General features: G+C 40.3%; 1 protein-coding gene across 1 annotated transcript in view; it reads left to right on the top strand.

Annotated features, from left to right (window-relative positions):
- Positions 1-18253, top strand: part of cntln (centlein, centrosomal protein) — a 465635-nt gene that overhangs the window by 78765 nt on the left and 368617 nt on the right. Inside the window, exons 5-6 of the mRNA XM_048527488.2 lie at positions 8771-8905; positions 9701-9871. Coding sequence (XP_048383445.2) covers positions 8771-8905; positions 9701-9871 — 306 coding nt within the window. The remainder of the gene's footprint in view (positions 1-8770; positions 8906-9700; positions 9872-18253) is intronic.

The raw sequence follows: 18253 nt of genomic DNA, 5'->3' as shown, positions 1-18253 counted from the left end.
GCCTGCTGTGTTCGTCCAGCCTCACATTTTATTATCTTGGAATCTCCAGCATCTGCAGTTCCCATTATCTCTGACAAATATTAGGGCACTGTTTTCGAAGGTTGAAAATAGAATTTTTAAAATGTCAAATTGCAGTGTGGGGTCAACAACAGTCGTAGAGAAGAAAGAATTGTTTTGTAGAGTTATTAAACTGTCCTTCCCATTCATAACTTTCTCAATAATTTAAACAGAAAATATGTTTAAACATAATAACAGGGTGTGAAGCTGGATGAACACAGCAGGCCAAGCAGCATCAGAGGAGCAGGAAAGTTTGATGTTTTGGGTCGCAACCTTTCTTCAGAAAAATATATTTTCTGGAAAAGGGCCTAGGTCTGAAACATCAGCTTTCCTGCTCCTCTGATGCTGCTTGGCCTGCTGTGTTGATCCAGTTCTACACCTTGTTATCTTGGTTATGCATTGAGTTCATTTGTCATACACAGGGCTGGTGACAGAAGAACCGCATGCATATTTTGCAGTCCATGGACTCCCTGAAGTGTTGGTCACAGATAATGGGCCATTGCATACCAACAGGGAATTTGAATATTTCCAAAAGTGGAATGGTTTTCATTTTATAAGGACAACTCTGTACCATCCGTCATCGAATGGCCTGGCAGAAAAAGCAATCCAAACTTTGGTGGCAAGCATAAAGAAACAACCTACACCTTCACTAGATACTGTGTTCCTATTTGATTATAGGACCACCTGTTATGCAGCTGCAGTGATAGCTTCAGCAGAGTGATAATAGGGAAAAGACTCCACACCAGATTAAATCTGATCTTCCCGGACTTGGAGGTGGCGGAAGGGTGAAATGGCATTCGGAACACCAATGCCGGACATAAGACTCCACTAAGCAAGTGAGGCAGCCGTCTTCGGGAGACAAAGTTTAGTATTCAACTATGGGAGTGCTCCTGCATGGGCAAGAGGCCTGGCCGATGTAAGACCCAAGTGACATAAATCGTCCAGGTAGATGCGACAGTCCTGAACAAGCACGTGGACCATATGAAAGCTACAAACCTGCAAAGGTACAGAAGCAAAATGTGCCAGCTCCATGACTGTCTTTCCAAATGTTTTAGACCTAATGGGTTCTCCCTTTCTGCCAAGCATTGAAGATACCTCAGAATCTGAGATGGAAATGGTGGACGTTGCCACCTTGATACCATGGCAAATTGAAGAGGAGAATAGATTTCTTTTGAGATGCTCTGGGCATAAGAGGTGAGCTACAATGTATTACACACTGTCTGTATCAGAGGCAGAGTTGGAGGAACCTGATCCAGTGCTAAAAAGCCCCAGGTAAAGCTACAAAAGAGAGGACCAGCCAATATTCTTGGACTCAAAGGGGATGTGGTGCAGTGAAAGTCATGAGGTCAGCCAGGTAGACCTGATAGAAAATGAGTTTCCTGATTGGGATTGTTAATCTGCTCTAATCAGGGAGCCCTGGCTAACATATAAACAGGAGTGTCAGACATCCTGTTCATTCTGAGAGCTGGCTCTGAGCAAGCTGGATCAGTGTCAAGGACTTTCCTTGTGTAAATAAAGGGTGACGTAGTGACGGGACGCTGGCTTCTTTGGAGTTATTTTATATACTGTGGTGTACCACCTGATTTGGTGCTAGGTGCCTTGCTGTTGGCATACATTAATGCTTAATCATGAATATAGGCAGTTTTATCAATAATTTTGTGGATGATACAAAAATTAGTTGTATGGCATATAGCGAGGAAGAAAACTTTATACTAAGGAAGGCATTTGTGGTCAAATGGGCAGAGCAGTGGAAAATGGTGTTCAACCTTGAAAAGTGTGAAGGGAAGCATCTTGGGAAGACTTATAGGCAATGGCATAAATGATTAGTTGTGTGACCCTGGGTTGTAGTGAGGATCAAATACATGAAGGCATCAGGACAAGTGGACATAGAGGTTAACAACGCATCTGGGATACTTATCTTTATTGGTCAATTCATTGACTATAAGAACGGGGATGCTATGATAGAGCTATTGCATTGCACACTGGAAACAAAGCCCCACCATCCTCAGTGACATCATAAAAGTTAAAAATTTTGTAAAACAATGCAAAATTTCCCAGCTTACTTGTCTTTTGGACCCATTTTGACAGAAAGCATGGAACAGGTTTCTGTATTTGACAAGAATGACTAATTATTGAAAATAAAGACGTACTAGCAATTGATAAAATATTTATGAATATCAATAAATAACTCCACAAGTTAAAACTTGAACCCCAATACAAACGTCTCCTTGTACTTGTAGAGACAGACACAAAAAGAAATTGTGTGATGGGCAGAGGGAAGCACTAGGTAAGCAGTTCAGTGGTCCCTGGTTTCAGGATTCGTTCTGATGGTCGTTTTGGCTTGTCAGGATGTTCTGCTCCTTGATTTGTCTTCCCCATACTTTCACTTACTTGCAGAAAGCACAGGTGGCTAGTTCAGGCTTATGAAGAGTCTAGCTTACTGAGTAAGAGCCACAGTTTAGAGCAACTGCTGAGGGAAAAATGAACAGGCTTCCCTCTGGTTTTTAACATCAGAGGAAAGAGATAACTGCTGTACTTGGGATATACAATGCCTTCTCCCTAATATTCATACCTGAGGCATTCAGTTACCTGGGAGCCAATCACAGAGTGATTAATAAGACAGTAAGATAGAGGAGCAGAAACAGGCCTTCTAGCCCATTGAGTCTGCTCTGCCATTAAGTGGATCATGGCTGCTCTGGTAATTGTCAGCTCCACTTTTTCTGCCTTTACCCTATAACCCTACATTCTGTAAGAAATTAAAAATCTGAGGTACTGTGCACAGTTTTGGTCCCCTTACCTTGGCGAGGACGTTATTGCCATAGAGGTTTACCAGACTTTTTCCTGGGATGGTGTGACCATCCTATGAATAGATTTTACAGAACTGTCAATGCAGTGTAGAACTGGACGAACACAGCATGTCAGGCAGCATGAGAGAAGCAGGAAAGTTGACATTTCGGGCTTACACCCTTCGTCAGAGTCCTGCTCAACACTGTAATGACTCTGACTCCAGCATCTGAAGTTCTTACTGTCTCTTTTTAGAGAAACTGGGCTTGTATTCTTTGGTGGTTAAAAGTTGTGAACTCATTGAAATTTGCAAACTCTTTAAATGCATAGACAATACTGATGCAGTTCAGATCGGTCCACTGGTTGGGGTTGTTATAATGATTACACTATGAGACCATAAAGTGTGGGGGCAATGAGTAGTTCATTTGAACCCATGCTGCCATTCACCAAGTATATAGCTGATCTAATGATCCTCAACTCCATGTTCTTGCCTTTTCTCTATAACCTTTGATTCCCTTACTAATTGAAAATCTGTTTATCTCAGTCTTAAATATACTTAATGATCTAACCTCAACAGTCCTTTGTGATAAAGCATTCCACAGATTCACAGTCCTCTAAGAGAAGAAATTCTTCTTCATGCCTGTCCTAAATGTGTGATTCCTTATTCTAAGATTACTCTGTCTGGTCCTGGACCTGTCCAGAAGGGGAAGCGCCTTTTCTGACTCTCAAGTCCTCTAAGAATTGTCTCAAGAGGGTCATTGAATTGAAGGGTTCTGCATCATTGAAGAGGCCCTTCGGCCAATCAAGTCTGCACTTACCTATCTACAGTAATCCACTTTCCGGCACTTGGCTCATAGCCTTGAATGTTATGGCATTTCATGTGCTTCTCAATGTTCATTTTAAAGGCTGTGAGGTTTTCTGCCTCTGTTAGGCAGTGCAGTCCAGATTCCCACCACCCTCTGGTTCTTCACGTTCCCTCTAAACCTTCTGCACTTCACTTTAAAATTATGCCCCTTCATTATTAACCTTTCAACTCAGGGGAACTGCTGACATCTGTCCATCTCTCCTTGCCCCTCATAATCTCCTGCACTCAGTCAGGTGTCCACTCAACCTTCTCTGCAGTGAAGGAAATAACCCAAGTCTACACAGCTGCTCTACGTCGCTAACATGCTCCAAACGAGGCAATATTCAGGTGAATTTTCGCTGCAAACCCTCCAGTGAAATCACATTCTTCTTTCCTATAGTATCGTGACATGTCATATCTCATTCTTCTATATTCCAATGAGGACTGGTTCAATCAACTTAACCCTTCCACATACGAAAGTCTCTCCATATCTGGTATCAGCCAAATGAACCTTCTCTCAACTGCTTCAAACGCCAGTGTATCTTTTCTTAGAAAAGGGCCCAAAACTGTTCGCAGTATTCTAGCTGTGGTCTGATTTGTGCATTGTAAAATTTTAGGAAAACCTTTCTGTGCTCATACTTCATTCCTTTTGAAATAAAGGCCAACATTCTACTTGCCTTCCCTGTTCCCTGCTGAACTTGGATGCCTTTAGTGATTCAGAGACAATGACTCACAACTCCTCCTGTTTTCTGCAGTCTCCCTCCATTTTCTTTCTGCTAAAGTCCTTAATTGTACGTTTCGCTACATTATACTCCATCTGCCTAGGTTTTGATTTCTCACATAACCTGTATCCCTCTGCAGACAATTTGTGTCATCCTCACCATTTGCCCTCCTACCTATTATTGTGTCATTCGCAGTGGAATACTGATTACAGATCTAAACCTGGCTATAGTACGTTTGTTTTCCTTATCTAAGGCATTGATATCTATGTTATTATAATTGTAGCCCTCGCACTGCACCCTCTGGCAAACCACTAGTTGCAGTGTTGCCATCCTGAAAATGCATCCCTTATTTCAACACTTTCTTCTATGAGAGAATAGACAATAGACAATAGGTGCAGGAGTAGGCCATTCAGCCCTTTGAGCCAGCACCACCATTCATTATTATCATGGCTGATCATCCTCAATCAGTATCCTGTTCCTGCCTTATCCCCATAACCGTTGATTCCACTATCTTGAAGAGCTCTATCCACCTCTTCCTTGAAAGTATCCAGAGACTTGGCCTCCACTGTCTTCTGGGGCAGAGCATTCCATATATCCACCACTCTCCGGGTAAAGAAGTTTTTCCTCAACTCTGCTCTAAATGGCCTACCCCTTATTTTTAAACTGTGTCCTCTGGTTCTAGACTCACCCATCAGTGGAAGCATGCTTCCTGCCTCCAGAGTGTCCAATCCCTTAATAATCTTATACGTCTCAATCAGATCCCCTCTCATCCTTCTAAACTCAAGTGTATACAAGCCCAGTCTCTCCAATCTTTCAACATATGATAGTCCTGCCATTCTGGAAATTGACCTCGTGAACCAATGCTGCACTCCCTCAAGAGCAAGAATGTTGTTCCTCTAATTTGGAGACCAAAACTGTACACAATACTCCAGGTGTGGTCTCACCAGGGCCCTGTACAGCTGCAGAAGGACCTCTTTGCTCCTGTACTCAATTCCTCTTGTTATGAAGGCCAGCATGCTTTTAGCTTCCATCACTGCCTGCTGTACCTGCATGCTTGCTTTCATAGACTGATGTACAAGAACACCTAGATCTCGTTGTACTTCCCCTTTACCTAACTTGACTCCATTTAGATGGTAATCTGCCTTCCGGTTCTTGCCACCAAAGTGGATAACCATGCACTTATCCACATTAAACTGCATCTGCCATGTATCCATCCACTCATCAAGCCTGTCCAAGTCATCCTGTATTCTCATAACATCCTCCTCACATTTCACACTGCCACCCAGCTTTGTGTCATCAGCAAATTTGCTAATATTACTTCTAATGCCTTCATCTATATCATTAATGTATATTGTAAACAGCTGCAGTCCCAGCACCGAACCTTGTGGTACCCCACTGGTCACCGCCTGCCATTCCGAAAGGGACCTGTTTATCACTACTCTTTGTTTCCTGTCAGCCAGCCAATTTTCAATCCAAGTCAGTATTTTGCCCCCGATACCATGTGTCCTAATTTTGCTCACTAACCTCCTATGTGGGACTTTATCAAAGGCTTTCTAAAAGTCCAGGTACGCTACATCTACTGGCTCTCCCTTGTCCATCTTCAGGGTTACATCCTCAAGAAGATTAGTCAAACATAATTTCCCCTTTGTAAATCCATGCTGACTCGGACCTATCCTGTTACTGCTATCCAAATGAGACGTAATTTCATCTTTTATAATTGACTCTAGTATCTTTCCCATGTCAGTTAGCCAGTCTTCTATCCATACTAGTGTACTGTTTCTAATACCATGGGCTTTTATCTTATTAAGTACTCTAATGTGTGATAACTTGTCAGTGCCTTCTGAAACTCCAAATATATTATATCCACGGATTTCTCTTTGTCTGTCCGACTTGTTAGTTCCTCAAGGAATTCTAATAAATTTGGGGGGTATGATTTCCTCTTCATTAGTCATGCTGAGTTTGCTTGATCCTATTCTGCATTTCTAAATGCTGTGCAATACATCCTTTAGAAAACACTGTATAATTTTCTCAATAACAGATGATAAGCTAACTGACCTGTAGTTACCTGTTTTTTAAGTAAGGGAGTTACACTGGCAGTCTTCCAATCCTCTGAGACTTTACAGGATTAGAGGATTCCTGGAAATTATTACCAGTACATTCATTATCTCTGCAACTACTTCCTCTAATATCGTAGAATGAATCCCATCAGGTCAATGGAACTTGTTGGCCGTTCGCTTCATTAGCTTCTCCAACACATTTTCTCTAGTGATAGTTATTGTATTTATTTCTTCTCCTTTTGCCTCATGAGTAATTAAGTAATTTGGAATGCCGTTAATATCTTCTACTGTGAAGACTGATGCTAAATAATCTATTCAATTCCTTTGCCATTTTGTGGTTACCAATTATTATTTGCCCATCCTTATTCTCTAAATCACCTATATTTACTCTGGCTTCTCTCTTCCTTTTTATATATTTAAAGAAGCTCCTGCTTTTTGTCTTGATGTTAGTTGCAGTTTTTCCATCAAAATTTGTTGTCTCCCTTTTAGTTATTTTAGGTCATTTTTTATTGGTTTTTAAGATTTTCCCAATCTCTGATGTCTCATTAATCTTTGTCACATTGCATGTTTCTTTCTTTCAATCTGATTCGTGACTTCTCTCCTTTGTCGAATCCTTCTTTCTCACTGGAATATGTCTTTGCAGGTAGGGGACCTCTGTCATCAATAACTAGTCACTAGTCCACAGACAAACAACCACTTATTGCTGGTTGGAGCTCCATTTGGAGCTGCTTAGTTCTAGCTAGTTTGTAATCAGTCTTTCACTGCTGCTTGATCCTCAGCTATGTATAGTATTTACAGTAATTATCAGGCTGCAATCCTAAGGTTTTAAAACAGTTGTTTTCCCATTTCAGTCCATTTTAAAAAAGGCCTTTAAAGTGTTTAGAGGCACAGGCTAGATTAAAGCCAGAGTGCTATATGCCTTTCTGGTCACAATGGCAAGTGAAAGATGTGTTACACTGGAGAGGATGCAGAGCAGATTCACTGGGATGATGCCCAGGCTGGAATGTTTCTGTTATGAAGAAAGGCTACATAGGTTAGGGTTATTTTCCTTGGAGCAGAAAAGGCTTGAGGGGGGACTTCAATGAGACATATGAAGTTATGAGGGACATAGATTGGATTGCAAGAAAGAAATTTTCCCTGTTTGTTGTGAGGTCCTATCAGGGGCATATATTTCAGGAATGGGCAGGAGGTTTAGAGTGAATTTCAGGAGAAATGTTTTGACTCAGAGGGTGGTGAGTATCTGGAATTCACTGCATGAAAGGCTGGTAGAGGTGAGACTGTTACAATATGTAAACAGTATTAGATGAGTACTTGAAATGCCATAGCATACCAGGATATGTGCCAAGTTCTGGGAAATAGGATGAGAGTAGATAAATGCTTGATTAATCCAACTGACATAATGGACCATCCGGCCTATTTCCACGTTGTGTGATTCTGTTACTATGATTATTATTCCATGTGGAAAATCTCTTCTGGTCTGAATTTATCTTTGCAGAGTAATTTTGCAGTAGTTGATAGAAGGTGAATTGTTTTCAGTCATGTCCAAGAGCCATGATATACTCATGGTGAGCAACATTTTATTTCTTCTGTTTTGTTCAATTGGTTGACATTGAGCAAATTCTGAGCAATGTAACACCACAAAATGGTATTTACCTTCTGTCAAAATCCAAAATATTTTGATGACTTAATTGAAAATAAGTTAATTATTTTAAGATATGAATTGAGGCCTCATTGGCAAATCAACTGAGGGGTATCCCGTATGGAGATGTAATGTGTCCTTTCTTGCTGTGAGATATTCCAAAATGCCTACTTTTTATTTGTAAGAGGAATCCATCGATGCATACAATTCAGAAACAATATGCAATTAATTATTCATTGATTAAACATCATATAGTTTAGTACTGCTGTGCACCTTCTTGTACATATGTTTGAATATGTTTACTTATGATACAATAATGTGTTTTACATGCCATTTAATTCCTTCTTTGTCCAGATTCCATCAAAGCAGTCACGTTTGGCTTTTCAATGGCAGGACAATTCCCTTCTCATGTACATGAGAGTTTCACTTCTGAACATTTTTCATGCAAACCATTCTAACTTCAGTTCCCTGTTGCATCAATTTTCATTTCAAGGTATCAGCTCAGTAGCACACAGTGCCATGGACCTGTTAACTATTACCAAGGGCAAATCTCATTTGAAAAAGCTTGTTCTTTAATTTTTAATGTTTGAGTAATATTATGACTGTCATTAGTGAAGCCTGATCTCATTTTGAAATGCTCCTATGTTCTTTTTGATGTCCTCAACAGCAGGTTAGATGCCAACAAAAGGAAATAAACAACTTAATTCAAAGGAAAATTGCTGTTGATGACAACATTGCATTAGTGCAGAAGGAAGTAACTGATTTGAGGGAAAAGCTCAAAAAGAAAAGCCAGGATTGTAAGGTATATTGACTTGAACATCAAAACCCCATCCAATTTCAAGTTTTGGACATTTCATTTTAGCTCTCAGAATTAAAGTTGGATTTGTGAAATCATGTGTTCTATGTTACCTTTCTGTCTGTTTTAACATAATTGTCCAAGTAACAGTTTTGATGTTTATTTTGTTTTAATGTGTGTTCACAGGTATTTGTGTGCCAATTTTATTATAAATTTGGCACAATGTTTGTAGCTTTTGGGCAGATGTTCACATCCTCTGTCCCAGTCCACTAACGCTTTGTGATATTCCAAATGACATTTTTACAGGGAAAAGTGCCTTAGGCCTAGAGGCACTTTAAAGCTTTGTGGTTTTACGCTGTGAGCAAAACTCCGAGAAAGCATCTTAAAAGCTAAGAATCTTAACATTATAACTTTCTAGATAAATTGTTAATGATGGATAGGGAGCAAAGAAGTAGGAGTGTGAAGACGTGGCTTTTCCTAATTAGATTCTGATGGGACTTGCGTTATTAATTGATAAGGACAGTGCCTGAAAGATAGTGTTTTTGTGGGTCTCAAGAATGGCTGGGGACAGCATCAAAGGCAGTTTGATCAATTAATGGGCTTCTGCAAATGTACTCTCATCAAAGCTGTCATTCAAGTAAAATATGACCCTTCTACTTGCTTGAACAGAGACCAGAAAAGCCAACAAGTGACTTCTACATGTCAACTACCTAGGGCTGCTGTGTGTACAAAGCTAGAAAAAAAATGTTTACTTGTTAATTCTCGCATTTGTTATTTGACCTGTTTGGTGCACTTGCACAGGACGCTAAGGAACGTGCACTGAAGGTCGAGGAAAAAACCAGCCTGCTTCTGAAAAATCTGGAGGAAGAAAAGCAGGGATTAAGCACACGCTGCTCTGACCTGCTAAATGACCTGGAGAAGCAAGCAGCCCAGTGGAAGGAAGAGAAGTCTGACATTGACTCCAAAGTAAAGGTATGAGAAGGGACTCTTGGGTAAGATTTCACAAGATGCTTTCATCTGTATTGACTTCATGGAATTTTCTTTAATAACAAGTCACATCATCGAATGTACCTCATGGGCCTCGTGTTCATTTAAATTCATTCACTTAAAACCCATAGCTTTTAAAAAATTAATACTGCAAAGTGGAAAATCAACTGAAAATATTATATTAGAAATCACATTTGCCTCATTGTTAATATAACATGATCCCATTATCATTTCATCTTTGCACAATATTATTACTTTCAAAGCAACAGAGACTTTCTGAACTACTGAAATGTGTATCACAGTAACTTTTCCTCTTGGCTTACCGTCTAATTGAACTCCACATTCACATGTACAAAATTTCATCTTGAAGGAGAACTAGAGCTAATATTTAAAAGATAAAACCCTTTGTGGTTTACTCAGACCTGATCATTTATAAAGCACAATGAATAGTATCTGTACTGCAGTGTTGATTAAGATCCCAGACTAGAAAAGGACAGATTTTGGGGTCCTAAAAGTTGAACTGGAGCAAATTGACTGAAAATGTATTTTGATGGATAAAACGATGGATGAAAAATAGGAGAATTTCAAAAGGATGATATATAGGGTGTAAGCTAGGTTCATTCCCATGAGAAATAAATGCAAGGTATCCAAAGCTAGAGAACCCTGCATGACTTAGGGTATTGATGAGAAAATAAGGAAGAAAAAGGAGGCATTTGATACACATTAGAATAATAATAACAATAGAAGTCAGGAAGAGTATCTCAAATGCGGGAGAGAAGGTAAGGCTAGAATAAGAAAGGCTAAGAGGAAGCGTGAGGAAAAGCTGTGCTAAAACAAATAGTAAAATGTTCTTCAAACATATTAATTGTCAAAGATTAGTGTGGAACAAGCAGAATTAACAGCCCACTAAAGCAAAGGATATGGCAGAGATACTAAATGAATATTTTGCCTCTGTCTTTACCAAATTAGAAAATAATGACAATGGCTTAATTGAAAACATAGCTGTTGAACAACTGAATAACATAGTGTTAGATAAAAAAAAATGTGAAAAAGGCTGGCAGCACTCCAGATAGAGAAGTTGTCAGGCCTGGATGGAATGCATCTTAGATTGTTGAGAGAGTTAAGGGAGCAAATAGTAGAGCCTTTGACAGAAAACTTTCACGCCTTTCTGAAGGCAGGATTAGTCCCTGGTAACAGGAAGATTGCAGATGTGACACCATTGTTTAAGAAAAGGACAAAGGATCACCCAGGAAATTATAGACCTGTAAACTTGACATTAATTGTGGGAAAACTGATGGAAGCCATAATATGGTATAAGGTACATATACACTTAGAAATAAATAAATAAATACTAGACAGTGAACATGACTTTGTCAAGAGCAGGCCATGTCTGACAAATTTAATTTGATGTCTGATGAAGTGACACAGACACTGGAAGAGGGTAGTGCAGTGGATGTATATTTGGATTTTCAAACGATGCCTCATGGCAGGTTGGTTATCAAATTAGAAATGTATGGGATTGATGTGTTCTTGGCAGCATGTTCTTGGCTAAAAATTGGAAAGCAGAAAGTAGGTATAGAATGGCATTTTTCAGATTGGAGACAAGTTGAAAGTGGTATTCTTCATGGATCGGTGTTGGGAGCCATGATTTTTCTGATTTATACAATTGATTTGGAGATGCATGTTGAGGGCAAAATCTCTAACTTTGTACATGATTCTAAACTAGGGAGTCTCTAAACTAGATTGTGAGGAGGGTGCTGAGTGACTTCAGGGGGTCATTGACAAGTTGGCCAAATGGGCAAACACATGGCAGATGAATTCCAATGCAAAGAAATGTGAGGTTCTGCATTTTGGCAGAAGAAACACAGAGAGACAATACAGGTTTAATGGGACAAATCTGAGGTGAGTGCAGGAGCAGAGGAAACTTGACATTCATGTGCATGTTTCTCTGAAGGAGGCCAGGCAAGTTGGAACAGTTGTTTAGAAGACCTATGGGATCATTGTGTTTACAAATAGAGGTTTAGAGTTTAAATGCAAGGAAGTAATGCTAGACCTCTACAAATTGCAGGTCAGACCACATTTGGGGTATTGTGTTCAGTTCTAGGCACCTTATCTAAGGAAGGATTTTAAAGCCTTGGAAACCATTCAAAAGAAATTTACTAGAATGATACCGGGGATGAAGGATTTTAGATATAAGAAAAGATTATCGAGATTGGGCATATTCTCCTTGGAACAGAGAAGATTAAGAGGTGACTTATGAACAATTTTGACAGGGTAGAGAAGAATATTCTGTTTCCACTAGTTGGTATGTCAGAACTAGAGGTCACATTTTCGAGATTGTCAGGAAGAGAACTAGGAATGAGATGAGGAGAAACTTCTTTATTCAGAGAATTGTTAGGATTTGGAATGCAATGCCTGGGAGAGTGGTGGAGGCAGATTCCATTGGAACTTTCGAAAGAGAATTGGACATGTATTTGAAAGTGATAATGTTTGAGTGCTATAAGGGTAGAATTGGAGAATGGGACTGACTGGGGAGCTCATTTGGGAGTCAGTACAGACATAATGGATTGAATTACCTCCTTGTGTACTGCAGAATTCTACAATTCTATGTTGTGTGGTGCAACCACCATCTTAAATGACTTTGAACAGAACTAGTAACACAGAATGAGGCATCCTGAGCCATCTGTTACATTATGGTTTGACACGTCCTCCATTCTGCTATTACATTCGAACTAGGGGATCATTTCTGGTTCAATGAATAATGCAGGAGAGCATGCCTGGAGCAGTGCCAGGCATATCTAAAAACAAGGTATTAGTCAGATTGTAAAGGAAAGTGTATTTATATGTTTTCATGCTGATGGATAGAAACACAAGTGTCAGGGTTCTGTTCAATCTAAGAATTGGCTTTGAGCTAGCTGGGTTGGTGTCTTGTACTATGCACATGTAAATAAATGGTGACTTGGTGATGGGATACTGACCTTCATGGAGTTATTTCACATTAATACTTGGATACTTATACTTCGTATACTTTGGGGATCAAATTTTGTTCCTGTTAGAACTAATGCAGACTTTAACCTTTGCTTCTCACGTATCTTGTTCTAGTTAGTGTTTATATTTTCCTCATGTTACCTTGCTGTCATTATTTCCCTGAATTTATTACTTTCCTTTTCCTGTTGGGATAACAAGAGAGTTGTTGTTAAAACTTAATCGTTGGAAAGTATGAAAAATTTTATAATAATTATGCTTTTATCTGATTGCCATCAGACAAATAGAAATAGAAGGAGAATTAGACCATACAGCACATTGAGTCTGCTCTGCCATTCAATTATGTCTGATATATTTCTTAACCCAATCTCCTGCCTAATCCCCGTAATGCTTGATCCCCTTACTAATCGAGAACCTATCGACCTCTGTCTTAAATACATTCAGTGACTTAGCGTCCACAGCCCTTGCAGCAATTAATTCAACCCTCTGTCTGAAGAAACTCCTCCTCACCTCAATTCTAAAGTGTCGTCCCTTCACTCTGAGGCTGTGCTCCGGGTGTTAGTTTTTCCTACAAGTGGAAACATCGTATCCATGTCCACTCTATCCAGACCTCTTAGTATCCTGGAAGTTTCAATGAGATCTCCCTCAACCTTCTCACGTTTGTGGAGCACAGACCCAAAGTCCTCAACCACTCCTCATATAACAAACTCTTAATCCGCAGCTTTTCACCTCCAGGATCATTCTTGTACGTCTTCTCTGAATCCCCTCCAATGCCAGTGTTTCTTTCCTGAAATATGGGCCCAAAACTGCTCACAGTATTCCAGATGTGTCTGACCAGAGCCTGATGCAGCCTAAGCAGTACATGTCTGCCCTTGTTTTCTTGCCCTCTTGAAACAATTGCCAACATTGTATTTGCCTTCCTAATTGCCAGTTGAACCTGTGTGTTATCTTAAGAGAACCCTGAACTAGGCCATTCAAGCCTCTTTGCATGTTTGGTTTCCTAAATCTTTCTCTGTTTAGAAAATACTCCACACCTTTATTCTTCTGCCAAAATAAATAACCTTACGTTGTGCCACATTGTATTCTACCTACCACTTCTTCGCCCACTCAGTTAATGTGTCCAAGTCCTCAGCACTACCTGTCCCTCCATCTGTCTTTGTGTCATCTTTAAATGTGGCAAGAATACCCTCAATTCCTTTGTCCAGATCATCAATATATAATGTGAATAGTTTTGGTCCCACTGACCTCAGCAGAACTCTACTAGTTACTGGCTGCCATCCTAAAAAAGACCCCTTTATTCCTACTCTCTGCATTTTGCCAGTTAGCCAAATCTGCCTAGCCATCACCTTGCCCCTAACACTGTGGGACCTTATGTAGCAGCATCCCATGCATTGCCTTGTCAAAGACCTTCTGGAAATCCAAATAGATCACGTCCACTGGCTGTCCATTGTCTAACTTGCTTGTTGCATCTTCAAAGAATTCCAACAGATTTTTCAGGTGCGGTCTCCCCTTGATGAAGCCATGTTGACTTGCCATATTTTATCATGTACAACCATGTACTCTGCAATCTCATCCTTCACAGTAGACTCTAAAACCTTACCAACAAGTGAGGTCAGGTTATTTGGCCTACCGTTTCTTTTCTTCTGTGCCCCTCCCTTCTTAAACAGTTAAAGACCCCCAATTAAAGCAGATTGAGCTAAAAAGTTACAAATCAAATGGTGTGTTTTTTTCAACTCACCAAATTTTCACTTGTGTGTATTTATATGGACTTCTGGCCATGTATCCTACAGTATGTGTTGCAGTTAACATTGGAAAAGTAAACTATGAAATTTATATGCCGTTACTCATGGATTTTTTGAACACCAGTTTCAGTGTTGAAGCGGAAGAATTTTCTTATCTCGAATCAGAGTTTTGAAGACCATCTTCAATATAACGTGTTGTACAGAATATAGCATTACACATTACAGAAGAGGCCCATCAAATCTATGTGGACTAAACTACTCTAAATCTACACTACTCCAGCTTTCCAGCACTTTGCCTATATGTTGTGACATATGAATGCTTTGACATTTCAAGTCACCAAAGTACTCACCAAATGTTTCTTGAAATTATCGCTAAACTCCCGGTCTTTCACCTTAAAATTATCCCCCCTTGATATTGACCCTGTAACTAAGGACAGCTGTTTAATTCACACTATCCATGACCTTCATAATCTTGTACACCTCTGTCAGGTTTCATCTCAGCCTTCTTGGCTCTAAAGAGAATAACCAGAACTTATCCAGCTTCTCTTCATAATTAAGCTGCTCCATCCGAGGCAACATTCTGAATCTTCTCTGCACCTCTCTCCAGTGCACTCACATCCTTTCAATCGTGTGGTAATCAGAACTGGACACTGGCCACGTTGTAGCTTAACCAGAGTTTTGTACAACTCCAATATAACCTCCTTGCTCTTATAAATTATGCTATGTCTGATAAAGGGAAGTGTCTCATACGCCTTCTTGACGACTCTGTTAAACTCTCCTGCACCTTCCGGAATCTGTGGACAATGACCCCAAGATTCTTCTGTTCCTATGAGCTTTCTAATGTCCTACCATTCATTGAGTATTCTCGTTTCTCATTACTTCTTCCAAATTGCAACATCTCATACTTACCATGGTTAAATTTCATCTCATACTGAGTGGCATGTCTGACCAATCCATCCATATTCCCCTGTAACCTGAAACGTTCTTCGTCACTGTCATTCTCTGGACAGTCTTTGTTTGATACATTGACCGATATTTGTGTCATTTGCAAACTTACTTATCATCCAAGATAACAAAGTGTGAAGCTGGATGAACACAGCAGGCCAAGCAGCATCTCAGGAGCACAAAAGCTGACATTTCGGGCCTAGACCCTTCATCCTCTCTGATGAAGGGTCTAGGTCCGAAATGTCAGCTTTTGTGCTCCTGAGATGCTGCTTGGCCTGCTGTGTTCACCCAGCTTCACACTTTGTTATCTTGGATTCTCCAGCATCTGCAGTTCCCATTATCACTATTACTTATCATTCACCCATTTTGACATATGTATCAAAAAATAAAGAGCTGAGTACTGATCTGGACACTGGACACTGATCTCAAATTTGTTAGGTAGTTTCTCTCCCTGACACATTATGTTGACTACCCCTAAATAAACTGTACCATTACAGGTGGACAAGGTCAGAAATCACACAACACCAGGTTATAGTCCAACAGGTTTATTTGAAAACACAAGCTTTCGTCGCATAGCTCCTTCATCAGATGAAGTGAGAGAGAAACACACAGAACACAGAATTTGTAAGTAAAAGATCAAAGGGTCACACAACTGATGAGGATGTATTAAACAAATCTGAGATCCTGTTAAATCTTTAATCAGTTGGAAGGTTTTCAATGATTAATATGTATTTGTAAATACCTAAATTTCTTTCAAGTTACTGCCCTGACAGAATGAAGGGTTTTATCAGTGAAAAGCAGAGGTGACATTTTGGTCAGATGTTAGCTATGAGGCCTTGTTTAGAATATGTTTGTGTTTTGGTTTGGAGTCAGACTGGTTTTATTTCCAAAGTAAGAACTTATAAACCGTCCCATTGACTGACTGTCTATAAATTGTGTGCTTTTTGAACAAAGTAGAATGTATTTGCAAATACAAATTCACCCCATAGATTTGTGTGTGTGTATGTGTATGTGTATGTGTGTGTGTGAGAGAGAGTGTGAGTGTGTGTGTGTGTGGAGAGAGAGTTCGTGTGTGCACGTGTCTGTGAGAGGGAGCGAGAGAGTGTGTGTCAGTGTGTGCACGCATTTGTGTGTGTTAGAGAGACATTGTATGTATGAGAGAGGATTTGTGTGATAGCTTGTGTGTGTGTATGTGAGTGTGTTTGTCTGAGAGAGTGTGTATGTATGTATGTTTGTGTGTGTGTGAGAGAGGGTCTCGTGTGGTGGGGTCATTAGTAGTGCAACATGAACCCAAGATCCTGGTTGAGGCTGTCTTCATTGGTACGGAACTTGGCTATGAACCTCTGCTTGGTGACTCTACAGTGTTGTGTAACCCAAGATCTGCCTGGAGGACATTTACCCAAAGATTTGAGACTGAATGTCCTTGATTGCCAAAGTGTTCCCCTACTGGGAGGGAAGATCCCTGTTTAGCTATTGTTGTGCAGTTTCCATTTATCTGTTGTCACTAATATGCCATGCCTTGGTCCATTCTTGCCTGCAGCTTATGAGATAGACAATGTTGACCGAGTCACATGAGTATCTAACATGCCCATGGTGGGTGGTATTCCCACGTGTGATGGTAGTGTCTGTGTCGAAGATCTGAGATGCCTTACATAGGTTACCATGGCAATGTTGTGGTTGATGTTGCTCTGAAGGCTGGGTAGTTTACTGTGAAAAATGGTCTATTTAAGGCTTGGCAGTTATTTGAAGGCGCGAAGTGGAGGCGTGGGTTAGATCGTGGTGAGGCGCCCATCATCATCGATAATATGTTGAAAGCTGTGAAGGACATGACGTAGTTTCTCTGCTCCCAGGAACTACTGGACGATGAAGGGTACCTTATCGGTCGTATCCCGTGTCCGGCCTCTGAGGAGGTCATTATGGCTTTTCTCTGTGGCACAACAGAACTGGCAATTGGTGAGTTGAGCATCATGTACCGTTCCTATAAGGGTGTCTGTTGCATTCCTCCTCATCCGAACAGATCCTGTGTATGTGTAGGCTTTGTCCATAGAGGATGGCTGCTTTAATATGTTTTGGGTGGAAGTGCAGCATCATGAGGTTATCTGTAGGCTTGCGGGAGAGTGAGGTATTGAGGTGTCTGTCCCTGATTGAGACGCATGTGTCCAAGAATGATACTGATTCTAAAGAGTAGTCCATGGTAGGCCTGATAGTGAGATGAATCTTGCTGATATAGCTGTACAGTTGTTTCAGTGATTCCTTGCTATGAGTCCAAAAAAGAAAATATTGGTCAATGATTCTGGCGTGTAGTGTTGGTCAGAGGTTCTATGCAGCAAAGAAGTCTTGTTTAACCTGTACATGAAAATGTTGGCATATTGGGGTGCAGATCTGGTCCCCATGGCTGCCAACACCTTCACATCATGTCTGCAAGAGGAGATTAATTCTCTCCTTCTAAATTTTCTCTAACTATTCCCCTACACTGTTGTGAGAGTCAATGGTCTATAATTCCCTGCTTTATCTCTGCCACTGTTCTTGAAAAGTGAAACCACATTAGCTTTCCTCTACTCCTATAGCACCTTCCCTCTGGCCAGACAGGAGTCTTAAAGTTGGGTCAGAATACTTGTAATATCTTCCCCTCTCACAGCAGCCGGGGTTGCAACACTTCTGGACCTGGGAATTTGTTTACTTGTAAGGCCACAAA

Source organism: Stegostoma tigrinum, chromosome 3, assembly GCF_030684315.1.
Source record: "Stegostoma tigrinum isolate sSteTig4 chromosome 3, sSteTig4.hap1, whole genome shotgun sequence".
Taxonomy (NCBI): domain Eukaryota; kingdom Metazoa; phylum Chordata; class Chondrichthyes; order Orectolobiformes; family Stegostomatidae; genus Stegostoma; species Stegostoma tigrinum.
Note: the sequence above shows the minus strand (reverse complement) of the source record. Positions and strands in the feature narration are given on the sequence as shown.